General features: G+C 36.8%; 2 protein-coding genes across 2 annotated transcripts; both read left to right on the forward strand.

The window, feature by feature from the left end:
- The first annotated feature begins 7,506 nt into the window (after nt 1-7,506).
- LOC148959663 (uncharacterized) lies at nt 7,507-10,897 on the forward strand. The gene is made up of 2 exons (XM_089110211.1): nt 7,507-8,443; nt 9,629-10,897. The coding sequence occupies exons 1-2, from the start codon at nt 7,507-7,509 to the stop codon at nt 9,631-9,633; spliced, it is 942 nt and encodes a 313-aa protein (XP_088966337.1). The 3' UTR covers nt 9,634-10,897.
- An 8,861-nt stretch (nt 10,898-19,758) lies between these two features.
- On the forward strand, nt 19,759-20,991 carry LOC135684111 (uncharacterized). Its single transcript, XM_065199514.2, has 2 exons — nt 19,759-19,919; nt 20,272-20,991. Exons 1-2 carry the CDS (start codon nt 19,806-19,808, stop codon nt 20,989-20,991), a joined length of 834 nt encoding a protein of 277 aa, XP_065055586.2. The 5' UTR covers nt 19,759-19,805.
- Nucleotides 20,992-21,305: the final 314 nt, after the last annotated feature.

Here is a 21,305-nt window from a genome sequence, read left to right on the forward strand (position 1 = left end):
AAGATATAATGGGTTAAAACATTATGTTGTGAAGGCAGAGAAAAAAGAAATTTGTAAAAATGATTGTGGCAGCAAAGTCCAGAACAAGTGCACTGAATGCGATGTTTTCCTTTGTATTGACTGTTTTTTAGGTTACCATTCACCAAAATAAGACTGAAAAAATGCACAATTGTTTTTGTTTTCTGTATTTATTTTATATAGTCATTAATGAGTTGGTACTGTTAAATGCATATGGTTTTTTAATGCAGCCCTCTTATTTCTTGGCTTTTTCACTGAAAACATCTGAAATGGACAAATATGTCACAAAACTCACTTTGTTATTCTAAAATTTTGAAGTATGATATTAAACATATGTGGAAGACAAATTTCTTGCAAAGTTTTATTGGATGTAGTGAAAAATATTGGCCATATTATTAGGAAGAGAATGCTCACCTTTTCAAACAGTTGAATCCTAGCTTTCTTCAAAATGCCTTCGTTGCGATTTGATTCGCATTTTACATCCCAACACTTCGGTAGACGCAAACCTAAGTAACGTTGATTTGGGTCTTATTATATCCCGCTTTTATTTGCTTTCTCTATAGCTTGTTATGATTTCCCTTGTACCACAGAATTCTTTGCCCGCACTTTCTTTGGTCAAAAACCTTGGGTTGAAAACGAGTTTAGGCTAGGACAAACATCTTGGAACCGCCTTGTCTGGGCTTCAAAAACAACAAAGGAACCATCCCAGTGTCCCTTCAGCCTCTCTCTATTCTGTGTGTAAGGTTTTATTAGAAATGATTCAAAGGGGAAGGCAGAATCTCCTAGTATAAGAGGAGGAATTTGAACAGCATCTATTTCTTGACAGACCTCTTTTAATTTTTATCCACAAAGAGGTCAATTGTAAAATGATCAAGTCATGTGAGTTCCCAGGGAATCCACAACTTCCCCAGTTAAAGCGATATTTAGCATCCACTAATGCCATTAAGAAAATTTAATAGAAGTTCTTGAAATTATGATATTCTGATGACCAGGTAGGCATTTAATGGGGATGTGGCATCAATCAACGGCTGCCCAACTACAGGGAAACTGGCAACGCTCTTCCATATCTAACATCTTGCTCTGAAATTCATCTTCAGTTTTTGGCATATTATTAGATACAAACTGCTATCAAAGAAAAAAAAATTGCTTGGGTGACCTCGTCAAACATTTTTGTCACTGTAAGGCCTACCATTTTCACTATGCTATAAAGATAGTCCCCTCTACCAAGGCAAGATAGACAGATAGCTAAACGAAGTTCGGGAGAAATGGGTTCTCCAGTAAGCATTTGCCTCTGAAGTTGCAGCCTTATCCTTGCCAGTATTAATTCAAATGTCGATCTTGATACTCGTAGGGTTTGCTTGAACCGTTTATTGTTGTAGGTAAACCAGAGTTTGTCCCACCAACCTGTATTTCTTGGCAACCTTCTGCATGACCTAATAGCTGCTAGTAGCCTCTGTTGTATAATGATAGCCATTCCTTGAATCAAAAATTTCCAACGCTTAAGACAATTACGATGCTTTGAAATCATATTCTTCAAAAGCAATATTTTTTCTCTGCAAGTTAAAGCCATCTTGAAAAATTATGGTCATCTATGGCCTGTTTGGATACCAAAGCAACTGGATACAATGGTTGAACGTTTAACTTGATGTCAAGCCAGAGGCGAGCTAATGTCAAACCTATCTAATTAGGTTTGGCACATGAGAAGCACAATGTATAACCTGGGCCTTAAGTACAGCTGCTTACAGAAAAGAAACAAATTGTCATTGACTGCCATATTAACCACCCTTGGAGAAGAATTTTCAAAGAAAATTACTAAAGGTAAAGAGCTGTCTTGATATAACTAGTGTTTAACAATAAATAGTTAAACAAACAACAATTAATTTATTAATTGAAAAATAATCAATGAAAATGGGAGGTAAGGGAATCTTTTTGCCATAGCCTAGCAAGGCAGGCGAACGCTCCCCAAATGCAAAAAAAACATCTTTGAAAAGGGATTTTCTCCGGCGTTCACTTCTGCCACCCTAATCTTTGACTACACTTCTGCATAACAGCTGGCTAATATCTATATGAAAAAGAAATGTTCTTATGTATAGGTAGAAGAAATGTATAGGTAAAGTAAGAACACAGTAGGTCATTATTTGGTTGAGAATACCAAAGCTTTTCAAGAAAAAGCCATGGTTGAAGAAGATTGTTTTAATGGATAAGGGGATTTTGCTCCAGGATGTAACACCTGCAATTTCTTCTGCTCCACATAACTCTGCCCTGCATTCAAAACCCATATCAGTAATTCTATTGATGCTTATTTAGCTATGTTTCCCCCCAAAAACATAAAGCTTACACAACTCATCTTTTCTAGATATTGTGAAGCAAATCTAAAGAGAAAGTCAAGTTCTCAAAGTTATGGAGAAAATGTTCCAAGCTTCTTAAGAAATCGTCCAAAGGATATGGTTAAACCATTGTCTTAAACAAATTTCCCGAGCAAAAGGTATTGACATTCCAATGTTGTTATGACAGATCGTGGCAGGTTTATTGTTCCCAGTGAGAGTTCGAAGAAAGGTACGAAGTTTTCTTTGGCGATGAGACATCACTGCCTTCTTCTTTTGGCAATCCCATCGAGGACGCCATCGGACACACGTTGCGTTGATGATTAATTTTTTGACTCATTTTCCTACGAATATTTCATCAAAATAAGTATGACTGAGTTAAATGCCGCTGCAATCAAGAAACTAAAGGTTGGTAAATTAAAAGCCAAACTCTCCAAGCGAAATCTATCGATATTGGGAAAGAAAGATGAACTTGCTATGAGGCTCCTGAAGGTGATCGACCATGGCCTACTGAAACCGAAGTCTGATGAGGACAGATATGCAGCGAAGGCAGTGATGTCAGATTCAATAGACACTCAGTTGGATGCAGAAGGCGAGCAAAATGATGCCATATATGGAGAACAGAATGTCAAGGAGGCTTGCTTCAATGATTCATTTTTCAAGTTTTATGATGGAGTCTCAACACCACCTCGAAGACCAATATTTTCAGCAGCCACCAACACTCTGGGTAAATCACCACCACCTGAAAGATCCACGCCATCTCCACCCGCAGATATCTATATAAGCTTTGAGAGACTAGCAAAATCCGTTGTCGAGCTGCAAAGTCTGCTTCAAACTGAACGGGATACAGACCTTACTCTGCTAGAGGAAATTTTTTCCCTTGAATTGAAATTAGGCCAAAAATGTGCCACAGATTGCAAGGTAAACAACCCAGAAAAAACAACGGCAGTAAACAATAGGAACAATCAGATAGAAAGAAAAGAACAATCAGATAAGACAGAAAACAATAACAGCATCAAGTCAAAAAAATTACCAATTGTCTATGAAGATACTTCTGTTGAAAAGATCGAAAAGGTGCACAAAAAGAAGAATAAAAATAAGAGAAACAACAGAAGAAATTGAAAAGAGGAAAATACAACACCTAGTACCTCAGCAAGTCCCAAAAATAAAGAAGGCAGCGCACTTGAGGCATCATCAAATCCCAAAAGTAAAGAATGCAATTCACCCCAGAAGCGATCAAATGCCAAAAGTTCATCTGATGACACCTGTTTATCCACCGAACAAACAAATCTTGTCAATTCTCATTCGAAACGGGCTCATTCAAACAACCAAATTGTAAATACACCATTTGGCAGTGGCGAAGCCAAAGGTTGTGCCTGTCATGCCCGGCACGACCATAAACTTCCAAAAGTAAGGTTTTCACATATTGGCAAAAATTTATTTTGCTCCGCGAAAAGTTTTCAAATATAGACAAAAATTAGTCGTATAATCGACAAATCGATCAAGCTTATCCCGCAGACATAAGTGAATTCTACTCGAATCGCCCAGGGCCCCTGGAATTATTTCAGGAGCGGAGTAGAAATCCACAGGGTTTCATATTGGTCGTGCCCAAAATCTGGTACCTTGTGATTTGGTCGTGCCCAACAATAGAAGCTTCAATTGGACAGCCTATGTTTGGTCGTGCCCAACAATAGAGAAAAACAATGCTAGTTGTGCCCTCAGAAATGAGCACGACCCTCGTCATAATAATAAAAATAGTTGAGGTACGATTTCCAGCGTTTGATTGGCTGAAGCTGGAGGAAATCAATCACGAGGTCATGCCCGTTTCTGAAGGCAAGACTATCTGCACCCTGTTGGGGCCTACTTGTCAATACTGCAGGCGTTTGTGGATGTTGGTGTGATATCAGGGTGATTTAAATGGTGCATGTAAATGTTCCAGTCCAATAAACCGTTGTAATTTATCAGGAAACTGGTTAACGACTGTGGAGAGATTGTTTCATAGTTATTTTGACTCAGCCTATACGGAATCAATCCAATGGATCTCTTTGGTAGGCGAACAAGTTCTCATTCACCTAAACAGAATCAAGATCTTCAAATGTGCAAGATGCTATGCTATCTTATCTAGAAAATGGACAATAATTTGAATATCATCTGGATGTTTTTAACGTGATCAGAATGGAAAATATGGCAGTTTTTCGCTCGGATTTGTACCAGAGAGACGCACACTGAACGGGATAAACTCAATCAATCAATCAATAAAATAATCAATAATTATTTTGACAACAGTATACTTAGGTGTCCAAGACGAAATTATTATAAACATTTGGGGCAAATTGTACATAAATATCTATTCATTTTACATTAGTTACGAGGTGTTTGATGTATTTTTGGACTAGAATCTTCCCAGTAGAAAGTTCTGAATTTTGAAAGTATTTATAGTAGAAAACCTCTTTGCAAATTAGCTCTACTGGAGTTTTACCTTACTTAAAACACGTGAAAGGGAAAAATGAAATAGCATTGATCAACCTGTTGATGATTTTGTTTATGTTTCTGATGATATGTTTTCAAGCTCAGCCTAGTGATTTTCTGATTTTTCCCTTGCTTTCCATGTAATTTGGTTGTGTGCAGTTTCTCCATGAATTAGTCAGTTTGTCTTAAATAAGCAGGGTGAAATAATCTTTAAGCTATAACACATACCCCCCCCCCCTTAATTGTTTGCTTGAGAAACACTGTTGTCTGCAAATAACTCTCAGGCTCATGATTATTCTGTATTAAATTTGTGACCCCAGTCATCTGATCTCAGTATTTCCACCTAGCTGGACACTGAATAAATTTATTGAACATTCTTCATTTGTGTATGCTGCCCTGTTTATTCATAAATTTTCATGATCTGTTTTTCAATGATTAATTTAATGCTGCTTTTCAATTGGAATTTTATTCAAACCTTATAATGGTTATTTCATCTTATGCAACTTTCAAATATTGTCATAGATGGTGTAGTTTATCATTATCTCATAAGGCATAACCTTAAATTAGGTATCTAATTGATTGGTGAATCTCTGTGAGTGGTTTGGTTCAGCTTAACAAAGTGGCTACCTACAAATCTTTATGCAACAAACCTGATGAAAAAACAGGTCTCAAGGATTTTAAAGAAATATTGCCTTCATTCTGCCACTCACTATTTAGTGCTTTTTAACTGTGGCTAGATCAATAATGCTGCGTGACAGTACTGTCTTCAGCAGATATTCTAATATTTCTGTTTCATCTGTTTCATTTGTCATCTAATTCTTGATACATGCCTTGCACTTCACAGTCAAGTTTGCCTTTAAAGCCAAACTTATGCCTCTTTTTTGAATGAAATTCTAAATTTTATGTGTGCAAAACAAATAGTGCTTGCAATTATTATACATTTGAAATCTAAGTCCACAGGTGTATATTTTGGTCCCATTGTTGCAATAATTTGATAAAATTTTAGAAAAGTTTTTTGTTCAAGCTTTATTATCCTGTGAACTGATATTTGGGTAAATAATACCAAAAATAAAAAAAAGTTGCCAGGAACCTCCATCACACATTGGAAAGAAAATGAATTTTGAGTATCAGCCAGAGGCAGGGGAGACACAAAAGCAGCTTTTATACTTTTAAATTTAGTTTGTTTCTGTCGTGTCAGAAAAGTAATGCAGTGCCATGCAATTGCTAAATGAGCTCCTTAGATCACTGAAATACTTTTTTGGATAATATTGCGGAGGCGCATTTCTGTTGCGCAGTGGCCAATGAGCACGACCATCCATGGGAGTCCAGCTTCCCCACTGCCATTTGGTTCCACCAGTGTTAATGAGAGTCTGAGAGATGTAGTAGAACTCAAGTTGTATCCAGTGAAAGGTAGTAAACCAACAAGTGTAGAAGCCTTTGTAGTTGAGCATATCTCAGAAATTAGAAATGAGCATCCAGAGATTGTTAAGCATAAATTTCAACACCTTACTAAATTATGGTTCTCAGATGTTTCAGCTGAGCAAGAATCTTTGACCATTGATGTTTTAATTGGTAATGATTTCATGTATGAGCTGCAAGGGGATACAGTTATAAGAGGGGAGCCAGGAGAGCCTGTGGCTGTGCAAACAAAGCTTGGATGGGTGTTGTCTGGACCATTAACTGGTATGAAAGTTGCTTCTTGTGAAAATTCTAGTGTTTATCTCATTCTTGATTCTTCACCTGCAAATAATGTTAAATCGTCTATGGATAATGAGGTACAGAAATTATGGGATTTGGAGACAATTGGCATAAGAGATACAGATGAAGTTCATGATGATTTGCTTGACAATAAATCCTTTACAGGCAAAAGGTATTCTGTTAAATTGCCTTAGAAGGTGGGGCATAAATCCCTTCCATCTAATTTTACGAACAGTCTTTGCAGGTTGAAAGGGCAGCTAGGAAAATCGAAGAAAAAACCAGAGGTGCTGCAAACATATGATAACATTATTAAAGAGCAATTGAAAGATGGCATTATTGAGAAAGTTGCAGAGTTAGAAGCCAGTGAGAGATGACATTATTTACAGCATCAAGCCGTTGTTCGAGAGAATGCAGAGACCACAAAAGTAAGGATAGTGTATGATGCTTCATCAAAGGAAGGAAAAACAGGTACCTCACTTAATAATTGTTTACATGTAGGCCCACCACTCACACCTTTGTTATTTGATATATTGTTAAGGTTTAGGGAGTTCAAAGTACCTATGGTAGCAGATATTGAAAAAGCCTTTTTGAATGTGGAAATGGTCAATCAGATAGAGATGTTTTGTGATTTTTATGGGTCAAAGACATTCATAATGAGGATTCTCCTGTTGAAGTTTATCGCTTTAAAAGAGTTGCCTTTGAGTAAATTCGTCTCCATTTCTTTTGAATGCTGTGTTAAGATTCCATATCAACAAATATAAGGAGGAGGACCCAGATTTTGCTATGAAACTTGCTGATGATTTCTATGTGGACGATTTCGTGTTCGGAGCTTCAAATTTAATTGATGCAAAAAATCTATACTTGAAAGCTGTGGAAAGAATGTGGTTTCAACCTCAGAAAATTGAAGAGTAGTAATTTAGATTTGGTAGAAGAATTCTCTAAGCATGATTTTGAAGTTTCAGAGGCTAAAGAGAGTGAAGAAACTTATGCTAAAGAAATGCTAGGTAGCAAATTATTGGAAGATAGAACAAAGGTTCTAGGTATATCATGGGACACTTTGAATGACACTTTTGAGTTTAACCTGAGTAAAGTAACTGAAGTGATGGAAGGTGAGAATATCACAAAGAGAAAGATATTGAGTTGTTTAGCCAAACTTGTTGATCCACTAGGACTTGTCAGTGCAGTCACAGTAAGTAGAAAGGTTCTATTTCAAGATTTATGTGTGGAAAAATATGATTGGGATGAGGAGCTTCCAGAAGACAAGAAATGTAGGTGGGAGAAAATTGTTAATGATTCAAAAACTGTTGGAAAAATAACCTTACCATGTTGCTTGTACGACTTGGATGCTATGAATGTTAAAAATTGTTGGCTACATGGATTTGCAGATGCAAGTCAGCATGCATATAGTGTCATGGTTTATTTGGTCTATGAATCAGATAAGGGTATACATTCTCAACTTGTCTGTGCAACAACTCGTGTTGCACCATTGAAAAAACTAAGCATTCCACGTTTAGAATTAATGTCGGCCAGAATTTTGGCCACTCTAATGAAAGTTGTTTTTTCAGCTTTGAAGTCACAATTGAACAAAGTAGGATGGAGGTATTGGCTTGACAGCAAGACTGCTCTCTATTGGATGAACAATGCAGGTTACTGGAAGCAGTTTGTACAACACAGAGTCGACGAAATATTGAAAGTGTCAGAGAAAGAGAACTGGGGACATTGCCCGGGTGCTTGCAATCCAGCGGACTTGGGTTCAAGAGGGGTTCAAGGGAGTGCATTGGTTGGAAATAGACTTTGGTGGCATGGACCACATTGGTTATTGATGGGGGGAGAACATTGGCCCAATGAACTGCTGTTAAGTGGAACCCAAGATGTTGTAGAGGAACAAAAGAAATTAGCAATGGTTCTAACAGCTGTGGAAGAAAAGAAAACAGGTATGTCAGCAATTATTGACATCAGCAGGTTCAGCTCTCTAGGTCGCCTTTTAAGAGTAACTGCTTATGTATTGTGTTTTGTTGCTAACTTAAAAGCAAAAGTTCATAATCAGCTTCCTGTGAATTTAGAAAAACTCAGTGCTTCAGAAATTCAGAGTGCAGAACAAAATTGGATAGTTGATGCACAAGCACTTATTCCCAAGGACCACAGATACAAACAGTTATGTACAAATCTAGGATTGATCAAGCAAAAAAAACATTTTGAGGTTTAAGGGAAAGCTAGGAAACTCAGACTTTGAGTTTGAAGGGAAATTTCCTATTCTTTCACCGAAAGAAAGTAAGATCACCGAGTTAACTGTTTGTTCTTGTCATGAAATTGTTATGCATAATGGTCTGAAGTCGACATTAGCAGAAATTCGTTGCAAACATTGGATTCCACAAGGAAGGCAGACAGTTAAGAAAATTTTAAGGAATTGCATTACTTAGTAGAAAAGCTCAAAGTAAATCTTATTCCGTTCCACCAGTAGCAGATTTGCCAGACTTTAGGGTCCAGAGGACGCCACCTTTTCAGAATGTTGGGATAGATTTTGCTGGTTTGTTATACCATAAGACAAAATCTTCGACTATGGAAAAGTTCTATGTTGTATTGTATGTTTGCTGTACTTCAAGGGCATTGCACTTAGATTTGATAGACGATTTGTCAGGGCCAACATTCATTCGTAGTCTGCGAAGATTTACTGCGCATAAGGGAACACCACAAATGATAAATTCAGATACGGCTAAGAAATTCAAGTTTACACATAAATTCTTGCTTAAACTCGCACAAGATCATGCAGTTTTTCTTTTTATCAAGCCAGAAGGATAAATTGGAGATTTAACCTTGAAAGGTCACCTTGGTGGGGAAGCCATTTTGAAAGATTAGTTGGTAGCGTTAAGAGAAGTTTAAGAGAGACTCTAGAGAATTCCAGGTTAATGTTTGATGAGTTAAATACATTGTTGATAGAAATTGAATGGTAACTAAATTCCAGACCGTTAACATATGTATATGATGAGTAAGGCTTTGAAGCATTGACACCATTCCATTTAATGTACGGTAGAAGGTTACCACAACTGGCTGAAGGGGTTGAGTGTAAAACAGATTTATCTGACGATGACATTCCTTCGTTTTTTATTTCTCGTTAAAAGATTAGATCATTTTTGGTCTCGATGGAGACGGGAATATCTTGCAGATTTACAAGAAGTACATAGATCGAGTCATGGAAATAACCCTGAGATGAAAGTTGGAGATATCATACTGATCAAAGAGGACAATGTAAAACGAGGTAATTGGAAGATGGGATTGGTTAAAGAACTGATTTCCAGAAAAGACGGAGTGGTAAGAGGTGCTAAGTTAGGTAATGGTAAGCCAGAGTTTTTGAATAGACCATTGCAGAAGTTTTATCCATTTGAAGTTAGATGTGCAGACATAGGTAGTCGCAGACAAGAAACAGATCGTGAAAAGAGAGAAGAGGATGGGGGTGAATACTTACCACCTTCTAGGGCTAGGCGAGCAGCAGCCAAGGACGCAGAATGGAAAACAAGGTTCATACTCGACTCAGAGTGAGTCAAGGAGGGGAGTGTGTTGGGATTTTCCTTTCATTCCAGCGCATTTAATATGCAGTACATGCTTTTCGTGTAGAGATCTGTTTTTTCTTCTTGTTAATTCATAGAGTTGCTTGCGTAATTAATGTTTGTGTAGGTATCCGTAATAGACTTGGTTAACGGCGTTTTGAGCTGACTCAAGCTATTCTGTATTATTAATCTGTATATGCATTTTAAAGTTATTCATAAAAAATCGTTGACGTAAAATTTTTATCCTGTTTTTCTAAATGCTGATTGGTAGACATATTTAGTTTGTGTAGATTGAAAGTATATAAATCGTCCGATTGTAAGGTAAGAAGCGATAGAAACGGCGATAGAGAGATAGGTAATCAGTACCGAGGTGTACAATGAAGAAGGTCTGGATACAACTGTTGTGTTTCCTTTAGTGTTCTCTTGGCACTTTAACATTAAATCTCTGAACCAGCAGATAGTTCTGGTGTTGGTACACTAGATAATTTCTACATACATCAAACTTGTATCAGTGATCATTATCTAGTCTACAGTGTAAAAAAAATTTGGGGAGGGGTAAAAAAACAGCACAAAAATATCAGTACCAGGCAAATGAAAAACTTAGCAAAGCTTAATTTCTTGACGATTTGCAAAAAATAGATTGGAAAGGCATAGTTTCACATACTTATGATGTTAACATCATAGTGGAATCTATGTTTTCCGTTGTACTTGAGAAACATGCTCCCTTACGCAGTAGGCGAGTTTCAGAAGGATTCTGTCCATGGATAACCAAAGAGCTCAAACTTATATGTGCATCAAGGGACAAACTGAGAAAGCAAGCTATTAAATCTAAAGTGTGAGAAGGAAGAACCACAGGATAGGCTGTCCGCCGGATTCTGTGAATCTTGCAATGAGATTTTAGAATGAAAGGTATACAGGAACAAAGCAATACGACGACGAGTATCCAATGTCACGAAATAAATTTTCAAAATAAATTTATTTTAAGAGTATACTAATATTTCGCCCCGGTATACAGGGCTTTAGAGTGAATCTAAATCTGAAGTTTTATTTGATGCGTATAAACAAATGAGAAATAAAGTAAATAAGGTCAATATTTATCTGAAGCGTGATTATTTCTTGAAAAAAGTTGCTTCTAATGAAGTTGACATTAAAAGTATGTGGAAAACTATCAATTTGCTATTAAACAAAAAGTCAAAGACCACGCAGATTACAACTCTAGATGTTGATGGGGAAAAACTTTTCAATCATGAAGCTATCGCAGAACATATGAACACCTATTTTTGTAACCTAGGTGAAGACCTTAGTAATAAAATTCCTGCCACACAAAACCCGCTTTTTGAGGGTAAATATTCCGTAAATCCAGAAGGAACACAGTTTCACTTTCAACCTGTAAATTCACTCCAGGTCGCAAGTGTCTTGGGGAAATTCAAAACAGCTATGGGTTTTGGCACTGACTGCATAGCAAATCCATTTTTGAAGATCGGTCTCCCAGTTATTTCAGACTCTCTCTGTGATATATTTAATCGGTCTATTGTCACAGGAGTTTTTCCAGATTGTTGCAAAATTGCTAGGGTTGCTCCTATTTTCAAAAGTGGTCAAACTGATGATCGTTCGAATCACAGACCTATATCTGTTCTCCCTGTTCTTTCGAGAATTTTTGAAAAAATTATCTTCAACCAACTCTATAATAAGTACTTGGATACAAACAAACACTTGTTTTCTAAACAATCCGGTTTTAGACACCTGTACTCTGTTGTAACAAGTCTCCTGTCCTACATAAACGATTGGTATAAGAACATGGATACTGGAAATACACTGCATTGGTGTTCATAGACCCAAAGAAAGCGTTTGATACTGTAGATCATGATATCCTGCTAAAAAGATGCAGGAATATGGGATTTCTAGTATCGAGCATGCATGATTTACATCATATCTCCAAGACAGACGGCAGTTATGCAAGGTCAATGGTGTTTCGCCACAAATAGAAGAAATACACTGTGGTGTTCCACAAGGATCTTGTCTTGGGCCTCTTCTTTTAATACTTTATATCAATGACCTTCCGTTTTGTCTGGACAACTGCCAGGTGACTATGTATGCTGATGATACCAGTATCTCCTTCTCTGCAAGGAATGTCAGTGATCTGAACGTGACGCTTAACAAAGAACTTGATTCTTTAGAGAATGGAGAATGTCCTGAAGACACAGGCCATGGTCATTGGATCTCGGCGAAGAAGATTTCGACAAAATCAGTAGAACCACCATTTATTTCTATTGGTGACTCTGAAGTTGAAATGGTTGATAAGGTCAAGTATTTAGGGATGCAAATTGATAAACATTTAGCTTGGGATGAACATATCCATTTTGTACGATCTAAGGTTTCTCAGGCTATTGGATTTCTTTAATATGCCAAGAAGATACTTCCAAAAGACACTCTCTCTAAAATATATTGTGGTATCGTTGAACCGCATCTCTGCTACTGCTGCTCAGTCTGGGGGGCATGTGGGGGGACAGGGCTGCAGGTGCTTAAAGTTACCCTGCTTAAAGAAATTAAAATGAAATGAATAAATACATGCTTTGCTTGGTACCATACTCCATATCTCTGCACATACTTCTTTGCGATCTTCAAAAAGTTTCCAGCTGGGTCCTGGAATGCTTTTTCACCTATAAATAAAGACCCCTCTTACATGAAATTGGACAACCTTTCTGAAAAAAATTGATGCAGCATGGAAGCAAAATGAAGCAACATATCGCAATGCAAGGAAGGCAAATCAGAATGATGAAGCAGATGACCCAGTAGATGAACTGGAGACATGAGAAGTTGTAGCCTACGTGGTGGAACCCCCTTGCAAACAAAGATAGTGTCTCAAATTCTGGAACTTAATTTATGAGAGAGCATTAATACTTGCATAATCAAGGACATGCAAAACGAATGACAGTATGATCAGGTGTGGCAGAGTTTGATGTAACAATATTCGCGTAGGCATTGGGTATTGCGTGTATATCTTTGCAAGTTGCGTTTCAAAACACAAGATACATCAATCAACATCTGTATTCACCCCTATTAATTCATTCATAATCAATAGAAAGGGGGCCTTTCAATTGACTTTGGTTCATTTAAGACCTCATTGTGCTTGACAAAGATAGCCCCAATGGGATCTGGGAATGATCAATTATTAAAAATATTTGCGCATAATTTGATAACGGCCTATAACAAGCTTTGCCTCATTAATTCATAGAGCCTATCTTCGTTTGGTAGACCCTATCTTCAGCTAGAGAAGCAGTGGATGATCTTGCAAAAGGTTTTGTAAAGGAATTAAAGAATTCCAGAAATAATGTTTGTGCCTGCAGAGAATTCTTAGATGAAATAAGAAGAACTACATTCCTACTAGAAGACAATCATAATTTGTATGAAGAATTGAAAGAGCACCTCACCACAATGCAGGCTTTACTCTTTAATTCTGTGCCCCCGAAAATGTGGCATTCCTTTCACAAAGAGTGAAAACAAGAAAGGCAATGACAAAGATAAAGAGTGAGCAGTTCCTTTCACTTCCTCCCAGGAAGCGCAAAGTAAAATTTGGTGGGAGAGTAGGTCAGAGAAAGGAAAAGATTGAAATGAATGTTAGCAGTTCATTTCACTTCCTCGCAGGAAGCGCAAAGTAAAATTTGGTGGGAGAGTAGGTCAGAGAAAAGAAAAGATTGAAATGAATGTGGGCAACCATGGCGATATTGAGACTGAAATCATAACTACTGAAAGAGATCAAGAAAGTGACTCATTGTCTGAAGAAAAGTCTTTGCCCTCTGGAGATGAAGGATGCCAAAACAGCCAATCGTGGTTGATTGAAAAGAAACAAAACCTGGCCATCAAAGAGCTAGAGAAACATTTTGTAAGGGAAGCGATCTTGTCATGGGAAATTAGGAAAGCACACCAAGAAAGGCTGCAAAATTCAATGTAGATGAAATCCGTTCATGAATCTATAAGAACCCTCATTAATGGTGGAGATTTAAGAAACATTGGCCTTAAAAAATATTTGACAGGGAATGTAATTGCAGTTCTACAGAAAATTATTAAGGACCAATATCCAGGAAACATTGGCCTGCAGAATCCTTTGTGCGGTATCCGTTTAAAATTCAAGGCCTACGAGGCCCTTTGTCCAAACACTGCATGATGGAAGCTACCACTGGGTGACTGTCAGCACTTTCCACTACAAACCTGGAGAAGCTATTTAAAAGGATAGCCTTTTTAATTGAGAGATAAAACAAAATTTCCTTCAACAGATATGCTCTTTAGTACGCCATGAAAAGAACTCTCTTACAATAAAGGTCATTCCAGTTCAACAACAAAAGGACTCAGTGAACTGTGGTCTCTTTGCTATTGCTTTTGCTCATTACATCGTAGTTCACAAAGAATATCCATCCAGTGTAAACTTCAACCAAATGGTGATGCGACATCACATTCTGCGTGCACTGGCAGCAAATCAACTGGACTTGTTTCCAACCACCAATGAAGAAGCAAAACAGAATGCAGATAAAATCATCGAAGTTGATCTTTATTGCACTTGACGCTTCCTTGGTTTCCTAGTGATGGGACAAAAGTAGACATTTGTAATCAGCTTCCTTTATTAAAAATTCAAATGAAATGGAAAATAACGATATGTTAGAAAGGTTGCGATCCTATCTATATACCTGAAGAACATTTACACAATTCTGATTTTATCATTTAAAAACAAACATATTCTATTTACAGGCATATGGCACAATGCAGTGGCTGTGGTGAATTTTTTCATAGAGAATGCCAGAGAATATCAAAAGCAGTTTTCAAAAATGAAGATACTACCTGGTATTGTCAAAAGTGCAACCAACATCAGGATACAGTTATTCAACATACTCTTAGTCAATAAACTGAAACCCTCTGATGGCCACTATGGCCACCTTGGTATGGTCGTACCCGACTGCCACATAAATATCTCCCCCTTTTCATAATTTGAATTTAAAACTGTTAAGCAAAGCAAATCTGTACTTGTTGGGGAGATGAGTTGAAGCTAGTTCGAGAGAGTAAAATGCTTGCCCCCGTTTTGGGGCAATAGCGCATGCATATTATTAATCCAGAGTCAAAGATCCAACAGGCACATAACCCCCGAGAAAGAAACAAAACATTGATCGTAGGCCGGTTGGTAACCGTATGATTTCTTTGTCTGTTGTGTCATGTTATAGCAATTATCGAGTATAATTTGCGATGGATGAGATTAATAAGGATGGCATTAGAAAATCCCGTTTTCTTGGTGTTTTTCTATTTGAAATGGAAGAGGTATGCACACGCTGGAAAGTAAGAAACTGCTTGGTGAAAGTATATGAAGTGTGTATTTTGAATTTTATGTTATTCCCTTCTTCCAAACCAACATTGATTCAGAGAAATTCACTGGCCACAGAAGTGGCGCAAGTCAAGTTCAATGCATAACATCTGTTGGAGACATATCCATTTTATCAAGTATGCTTAGATAATTTCAAATAAAATATATCTCGTATATGCAGATGCCACACTTGCCGAAAGGGTTCACAGTACGACGGGGAATGGAAATAAAAAATAATTATTAACCCAAAAATATGCCATTAACAGCTCAGACTGTAAAAACTGTTTTAAAAGGAAGCCGAAGCAAATGAACAAACCAGTTGAAATCAATGTTTTTATCTTGCTAGTTTTATCACGCATATAATATATAACTTTATAATAACTGTGTATTAATAAGAAGTGATCACTTCCACTAAGAATTTGGCTGCTTATAGATACTGCATTTGTTGGAATTGCTTGTTTTACATAATTTGTTGATGCAGCTCATGATTTCTTATATACAGTTCATAATTGGTATATACACTTAACTTGCAATCAGATTTCTTATATACTGTTCATAATTGGTATCTTAATAAATTTAATTCCATTAAGCATAAGGCTGTAGTTATGGATAATACCACAGCCTAAAGTTAAATCTGGCTGTCTTTTGTCAGGACCTGATCCTCATGACCTGCCTAGTATGGGTATCCCTTGCTGGAACCTGAATTCCACCTTGTAAAGCTCATAGAGTAAAAGAAGTCACTCAAGCATCTTCACCACATCAAGGTAACAGCTCTTGAAGATGTCTCTTTACAAACAGAACACAACACTAGTTTAACAAAACACAGCAACAAGGCTTTCAGAACAAAACAAGATTATAGAGGTTTTAATTAACAAACAGTTGCCTATAACTCAAACTTGGCAAAATATCAAGCTTATTTATAGCTATTTACAAAATACAACTCAGAAACTCATTGCCTTTGAACCCAATCGTCAAAGGTGAATAAATCAGATTCAGTTTCTTGACTCGTGTCAGAATGCAACTGAGTATCTCAAACAATATTAAATTCTAATTCCCCATCCATTTCCCCCATCCATTAAATATATTTTCTGCTGTCATATTCATAGAAATTCCATTGCCTTCAACAGGAGTTGATGTTTCAGCAAATAATTGATCTTGTATCTCACCAACAGAAAGCTCTGTGTCTTGCTCATCACAGACACACATATTTCCAACAATGAATTTATCTGGAATGAGATTTTTGTCAACTTTGCTCAAAATAATATCAGGTTCCAAATCCTCATTCTCATCTATATTCAAATTAAGCTTAGGTCTTAGCTCTCCCTTGCATTCTTCAAACCCAAACTCAACAGGGTTAGGGTAAACTATTTTCTCACTAAATATCTGATCATATTCATATGCTTGAACTCCTTCCTGGCAACATTCCCTAAAAACATTTAGAGCCAATGTTTTTGTCACATATTTTAGTCCAGGATTTTTATCATTTCCTGTGTAAATGCTCAGTGCACCAAGACTTTCCAAAAGAAAGATTGTGTTCTTAAAGCAGCCAGCAGAGACTAGATCTTCATACAGTTTCCAAACATCAATAAAGAAATTCATCTTCACCCTTGAATTCTTGGCTTTAAATTCCTCTACACTATCTCCTTCTTTTGCCTTTTTGGTAGGCTTTCCTGTCTCAAAATCAACTAATTTGTTGTGAATAGAGCAGTAGAGTTTTATAGAATTTGTCACAATCAACTTTCTGATCAGGTTATGTTTTAGTAAAAGAATTGTGACATTATCTGTTTCAGGACAATTGATGACAATAGATTTTCCTTTTTCACTTCTGTTTTACAATAAAAATCTGTCTAGTGCAAAAAAGACTGCTGTGTCAGCTTAAGGATGGTAACGGCTGTAGTCATATGTAGAAAGATAAAGATTTCCAATGCCATCAACTGAATAGGAATCAGAAATACCACAGTTGCCACCAATAACTACATGAGTGAAATTATTTGGGAGATTCTGTGACTGTAAGAAAGTTCTATCCTGACATGCTCTAACATAAGCAGTAATAATTTTCTGGTGACCATTGTCTCTGTCTAACCATCTAGTTGCATAGGACTTGATGAGCTTGATAAATTTTGATCTACCTGCACACATCAAGAGGGGAAGTAAGCACAAATGTTCTTGTTGCTTCAGTACAGCCTTTAGTCTGATCTGCACGCCGATCAAAAGTTTGAATGAATGTAAAATGTGTGCTTTTGTTGGCATATTTATGTGCAAATGGAATCACAGTTTCTTTGATCATTCTAAAGCACATCTCTTTGTAAGAACAAATTGGGATCTTGAGGCTTCTAAAATCAAACATGCAGTCTCTAATCATACAAGTGACATTTTTCAGGTTGTCAGTGGCAGATTCAAAGGATTGAGAATTCAAAAAAGATGACTCAGAAGATTTGAAGAGCCACAAAGTCAAGTCAGACTTTTTGGCAAAATGTAGACTGGCACCATCCTTTTTCAGTAACTGAATAGGCTTACTGGTGTCAGACATGGACACTTGCATGCCAGTAGACTGCAGTAAGAGTTCAGACATCACCTCAACTTGTTGTTTAGCGTGATTAAGATCAGCTTTCTGTTGTCTTTTTGCTGGAGATCTCTGTACAGTTAAGATTTCAGGAAATTTTGGATTTTCTAACTTATCACAGAAACAAACTTATCAACCCTTTTTTCCCCAATTTCCCGAACATTAGTTAAATCAAAATTTATGCTCTCATTGATTGAATGTAGGCCATGCATTTCTTTAGGAAAAATTCATTTCCTTTGTTTCAAGAGACTGTTGAATACTCTCTCCAAACCCTTTTGCCAACAAGCTCTTAGACAAATAAAAGAGGTGATTTTCAATCTATGGGTTGGAGGTTTTGCTTTATATTCTGCTATCCTAAGTTCTGTTTTCAGATTATTGTGGCAGAGCTCTCTTTCCTGTATCATGGATGCCTTATTTAGTACATTCTGCACTGTACCAAGTTTAAAACAGTTTTTTGCACTCTTATTAAAAAGTGCTTAAAGGTTTTGATCTAGAGGTCTGCAGTGTCCTGGCTCAGATGATTTGTTTGAAACCCACAGTGTTCTGACATTGGATTCTTCGAAAGGTCTTAATAAAAACATATCTCGAACATGATAACAAAGGGCAGGACCATAGTTAAAGCTCCGTGACAATTTTGGTAAAGAGCATATCCAGATCAAAGTCTCTACTCTATTCTCTATTCAAGAAACCCAAGTACAGAAAGCCCTTCAAGTAGTTAATAATTACTTTCAACTCTGGTTGATATTTTGCAAAATGTTCACAGAACTCCTTTACTTGCTCTAAGTTTAAATCAGTGATTTGTTTCCTAGCTTCTTCCAAGTTTGTAATCTTATTTTCATATTTCTGTATTGCTCCCAGTAGTTCAGTTATGCCAGCCAAAATGTCATGATAATAAAACTGATTAGAAGAATCAAAATCTTTCATAGATAGCAAATACTGGATTTTACATGCACTTGGGTTATCTAGAAAGGCAGCTGCATGCTTCTCAATATGAAATTTGCCATACCGCTTTACTAGTTTTTCATGCAAATTGGCAAGTTTATGGAAAGACCCAGAAGAATAGTGTTGATATCCATGAGTAGCGCAAAGGATTCAAATGGAGAAGTTGATCTAGATGTGCCCAAACCTGATAATCTGCTCCAAATGTTATACATTTTGAAACTGGAGGGTAATCGATCCAACTGAAGGGGTGATCAAGAAGTGATACAAATGAAAACATCTAAATAAATAAGGGCTCTGCAGATTGCTCCATCTCAGTTTGTAACATGTCAAATTTCATTGTATTCCTCAAAAAATGATCTTTTGGAAAAAATTCATTATTCCAGAACTTGTCAAATTCACTTATCTCAATATTCTTTACACTAACACACTGCGCCAGATATTTATTGAAATTAATAAGCATAAATGATACACTCTTGCAACCAGTAGTTTCATCAACAATTTTTAAAGCCTTATCAAAATAAACCAGGGCCACTTCAAATTCATTGTTTGCGGCTTTCAATACAGCCAGTTGGTTAAAGACCTTTTCGAGGATACTATGATTTTCTGGCAAAACTTTGTCTGAATAATCACAGCAAAGTTGTGCCCTTTCTAAAGCTTCTGAAAAATTACCCTGACATGCTAAAGTAGAGCTAGCAAGGCTATGTGTTGCAATTCTATCATATTGGTCAATTATATTGCCTTCTTTAAATACTACAGCACCCAAGTGTTTTTACTTTGATCCATAGTCTATAGAATTGGGACGGTCTGGAAACCTTTTGTCTTGATAAAAGGAAGCCACCTCGGATGTTGAGGCAACTAGGCCCTTCACAAGATCGAATGTGCACAAGAAAGTCAAAGGGATGGAGTTGGAGAGTGAACTAAATGAATGCGATATAATCTTGCAGTTGCTTGATGAAAATTTTTTTGAAGACTCTGCTGAACTTCAATTAGATTTCGAGCGGGCAGTAGATGAGGTAGGTTATGTTTTGTTGCCATCATTGTGCCTTACTTGCTATCGGTCACAACTAGGCCATCATGAATTAGATATTAACATTTAGATATTATGAATCAAATAATTCTTTACATGATATTATGAATTAAATACTTTACATGATACGTAAATGATGAACATAAATAACAAATAAACTCATGATTTACTGTATAGGAAAATTAAATTAAACAGTTGGAGCGTTAGGGTGAAAACCTCAAGTAAACTTTTCACCCTTTCAGCTTACTGTTTTAGGCCTTCTAGAGCTAGGTAGCCAAAGAGTTTTACAGAATGTTTGCTCAATCTTGGCTAGCTGTAAATCGTCATTTTATACACAGGTTCAAGAGAACATTGTGGAGTGCCCTGATTGTCAAAAAGTCTATAAAACGAAAGGGGGACTCAGAAGACATCAAAAGGCAAAACATCCTGATCCTGGTCATAAGCCTGAGTCTCCAGAACTTGACCTTACACAGGATATTTATGAAAACTTGGTGAATAATGGGGCCAAATCATTAGCGTCTGACCTTTGTCTTCCTCCAGCAGAAAGGGCAGCATTTTGGTCATACACATTCAAAGTAGATAACTGTCATGCAACAAATGGACTTCACTTGGCTCAGAAATTGTTCAAAGTTTTGGTGCATAAAGCAAATGCTGCTAAGTTTTACAAGGTATTTTATGCCCAATTTGTAGCTAAAGCAAATTCATACCTCCCAGAATTGTCAGAGCCACAAGCAGTTTTCCTTGCAATGAAATTGGCAGACAGTCTACTTGCAGTACAGGAAGAGCAAAAACCCTCTGCAGACATGGGAATGCCTCAGGTTAAAATAACAGAAAAAGAAAAGTTGGCAATGCAGTATTTAGGTGGATATGTGCTTTCTAACATTAACAAGAAGTTTCATCATGCACGGTTTTATTCTAAATTAGAAAGCCAAGACTGCATAATGATTCTTCGAGCTGGAAGATGTCAGGATGATTCATCTCAAAAGCTTATTGAATCTTTAAATCCTGGTGGACTTTGGTACATCAACAATATTGTGCAACAGATATTACTTGCGTAACATTATTGCTACCAAAGAGATAGACACTAATAAAATTATTAATACGCTAGTGAAGGATTTGGCTTTCAAAGCTCTCTATGAAAACTGGGTTACTTTTTCAGAGGTATCAATTGATGAAGCTGTGGCACAAGATCTTTTGGAAAAAATTTTGTCACTGTACATTCGTGTTAGAGCTTTTCTTGCACAAAGGACATTGTAAATAAATAAAGAAAAAAGCATAAGAAAGATGAGGCATTACAACAAGGATTAAAAAAGGCAGATGAGGCTGACAATTAAGCATTGAAAACTTATTTTTATAGATACTCTTTCTGGTT

The sequence above is a fragment of the Rhopilema esculentum genome, chromosome 9 (assembly GCF_057945365.1).
Source record: "Rhopilema esculentum isolate cy_ngs chromosome 9, ASM5794536v1, whole genome shotgun sequence".
NCBI classification, from domain to species: Eukaryota; Metazoa; Cnidaria; class Scyphozoa; order Rhizostomeae; family Rhizostomatidae; genus Rhopilema; species Rhopilema esculentum.